This window comes from Penaeus monodon, chromosome 33 (assembly GCF_015228065.2).
Source record: "Penaeus monodon isolate SGIC_2016 chromosome 33, NSTDA_Pmon_1, whole genome shotgun sequence".
Classification (NCBI taxonomy): Eukaryota; Metazoa; Arthropoda; class Malacostraca; order Decapoda; family Penaeidae; genus Penaeus; species Penaeus monodon.
The window spans coordinates 12390217-12391888 of NC_051418.1; the positions used below are offsets into that span (position 1 = coordinate 12390217).

General features: G+C 37.4%; 1 protein-coding gene across 2 annotated transcripts in view; it reads left to right on the forward strand.

Moving 5' to 3' along the window:
* LOC119594048 overlaps positions 1 to 1672 on the forward strand; it is a gene marked incomplete in the record, with an annotated part of 19142 nt that overhangs the window by 6616 nt on the left and 10854 nt on the right. For both annotated transcript variants that reach the window (XM_037943081.1, XM_037943082.1), the window contains 2 exon segments: positions 99 to 286; positions 584 to 726. In XM_037943081.1, coding sequence (XP_037799009.1) covers positions 99 to 286; positions 584 to 726 — 331 coding nt within the window.

Below are 1672 nucleotides of genomic sequence, written 5' to 3' on the forward strand. Positions count from 1 at the left end.
CTGACTTTCAGAAGTTGTCAATTTGACAGATATGAAACAACTTTTTGCTTGTCTTGCCTTCTTCATTGGTTGATGGCTTAACTTTACACTTGTCTCAGATCCATGCATCAGATTGTTTGGAGACGAATGAGCTACAGCAGGAGCAGGTTGTTCCCTCGAGTAGTAGGCAGAGCATAAGGAAGGTAATAAAGCCCACACAGACAGCAGAAGAGGAAGAAGATATGGACATAGAGGAGGTGATGGAAATGAGAGCAGAGAGTCTCCCCACAGTTGTAGGAAGAGAAAGGTTTGTTCTCTTTGATGCATTTTGTTGTTGTGTGGATGGGCTTTTTATTACATTATATTCTGCTTGGGACGGAGTGTTGGGCCTCTGCTGGGAATCTGCCTATGTGGGGAAAGTGATATCCCTGGGAAAAAGTCTTGACAAAATATTGAGCAAATTGTCTCCATGAGACCCTGTAAAGGAAAGTTATTTGGGAAGTGATTTACAGTAGAAGTGGGATCTCAGTTTTATATAGCAATCAGGGAAATGCTGATATTTTTCATGCGTGATAAGATATGATTAGGAGATAAATGTTTTCAGAACACCCCCGGGGAAAGTGAGGTGCACATACTGTAAGGTGGTCATGAAGGAGGGGGATGACTACCTCCTTCATGTGCAATCCTGTATAGCTAAACAGCAGATCAAGGACTCCATTATGTCTCCTAGCAGTGCTAATACACCAGGTGAGAGTCCACAGACTTTTTTTTTTCTTTTTTATCAGCGCCTTTTTGTGAACTTGTAAATCAGAATGGGTCTCATGGACGTATATAAGAAAGGGTCTCATGGCTTTGTATGGCAACTGTAAAAAGTTTTTTTTTTTTTTACCTAATACTGGCTTTATAAAAGTCTTTGTAAATTGTGCTTTGATTGACATGTGTTATAAAAAGCAAGAGTCATTGTGTTGATAGAATATCTAAGCATGAAACTTTTATATCTTTTGATACCAAAGTCTTCTGAATTTTGAAAATAAGTTGTTTGTAATTTTTTTTTATACATCTAGAACCCATTAATTGTTTATTAAGCTGTTGCATATATGGTAACACTACATTGGCTAAAATATGGGCTCACTATACTCAAGCTGTGAGGTACCATAGTGCTAGTTCAGTGATTTCAGTGTTTGTTTGCCTTGCTTCCCATTCTTGGGAGGGGTGGGGGGGGTTATTTTGCAAAGCACGAAAAGTAAAAGTTCTTGGCTAAGTTTGCTTAGCTGTATCTCTTTGTGAAGATATGTCTTTTTACTCTTTATGGCTCAGGCCAAAAACTTGGATGCCAAATTTTGCATTAGATGTATTGAGAAAAATATAATTGTACCAAAAATGAAACTGCCCTGTTCCGAATACACTAGTATTTCAGATGGGAATGTCCGAATGTAGGCTCTGGTGTTGGATGAGTCCACTAGGGATAGAATTTGTTATAGTAGTAAAATATTGAAAACAAGCCAGATTATTTTAGTAAGTTGTAAAAAGATATTGAAAAAAAGCCAAACCATCAGTCAATTGGCACAAACTTGTGTCAGATTGCATATTAAGAAAGTACCACCAAAATCAGCATACATAACCAACACGAGGTATATGTTTTGTCATTAACAATTGTGCTATCTTTATGAAACATTTGTGTATTATTGTATCT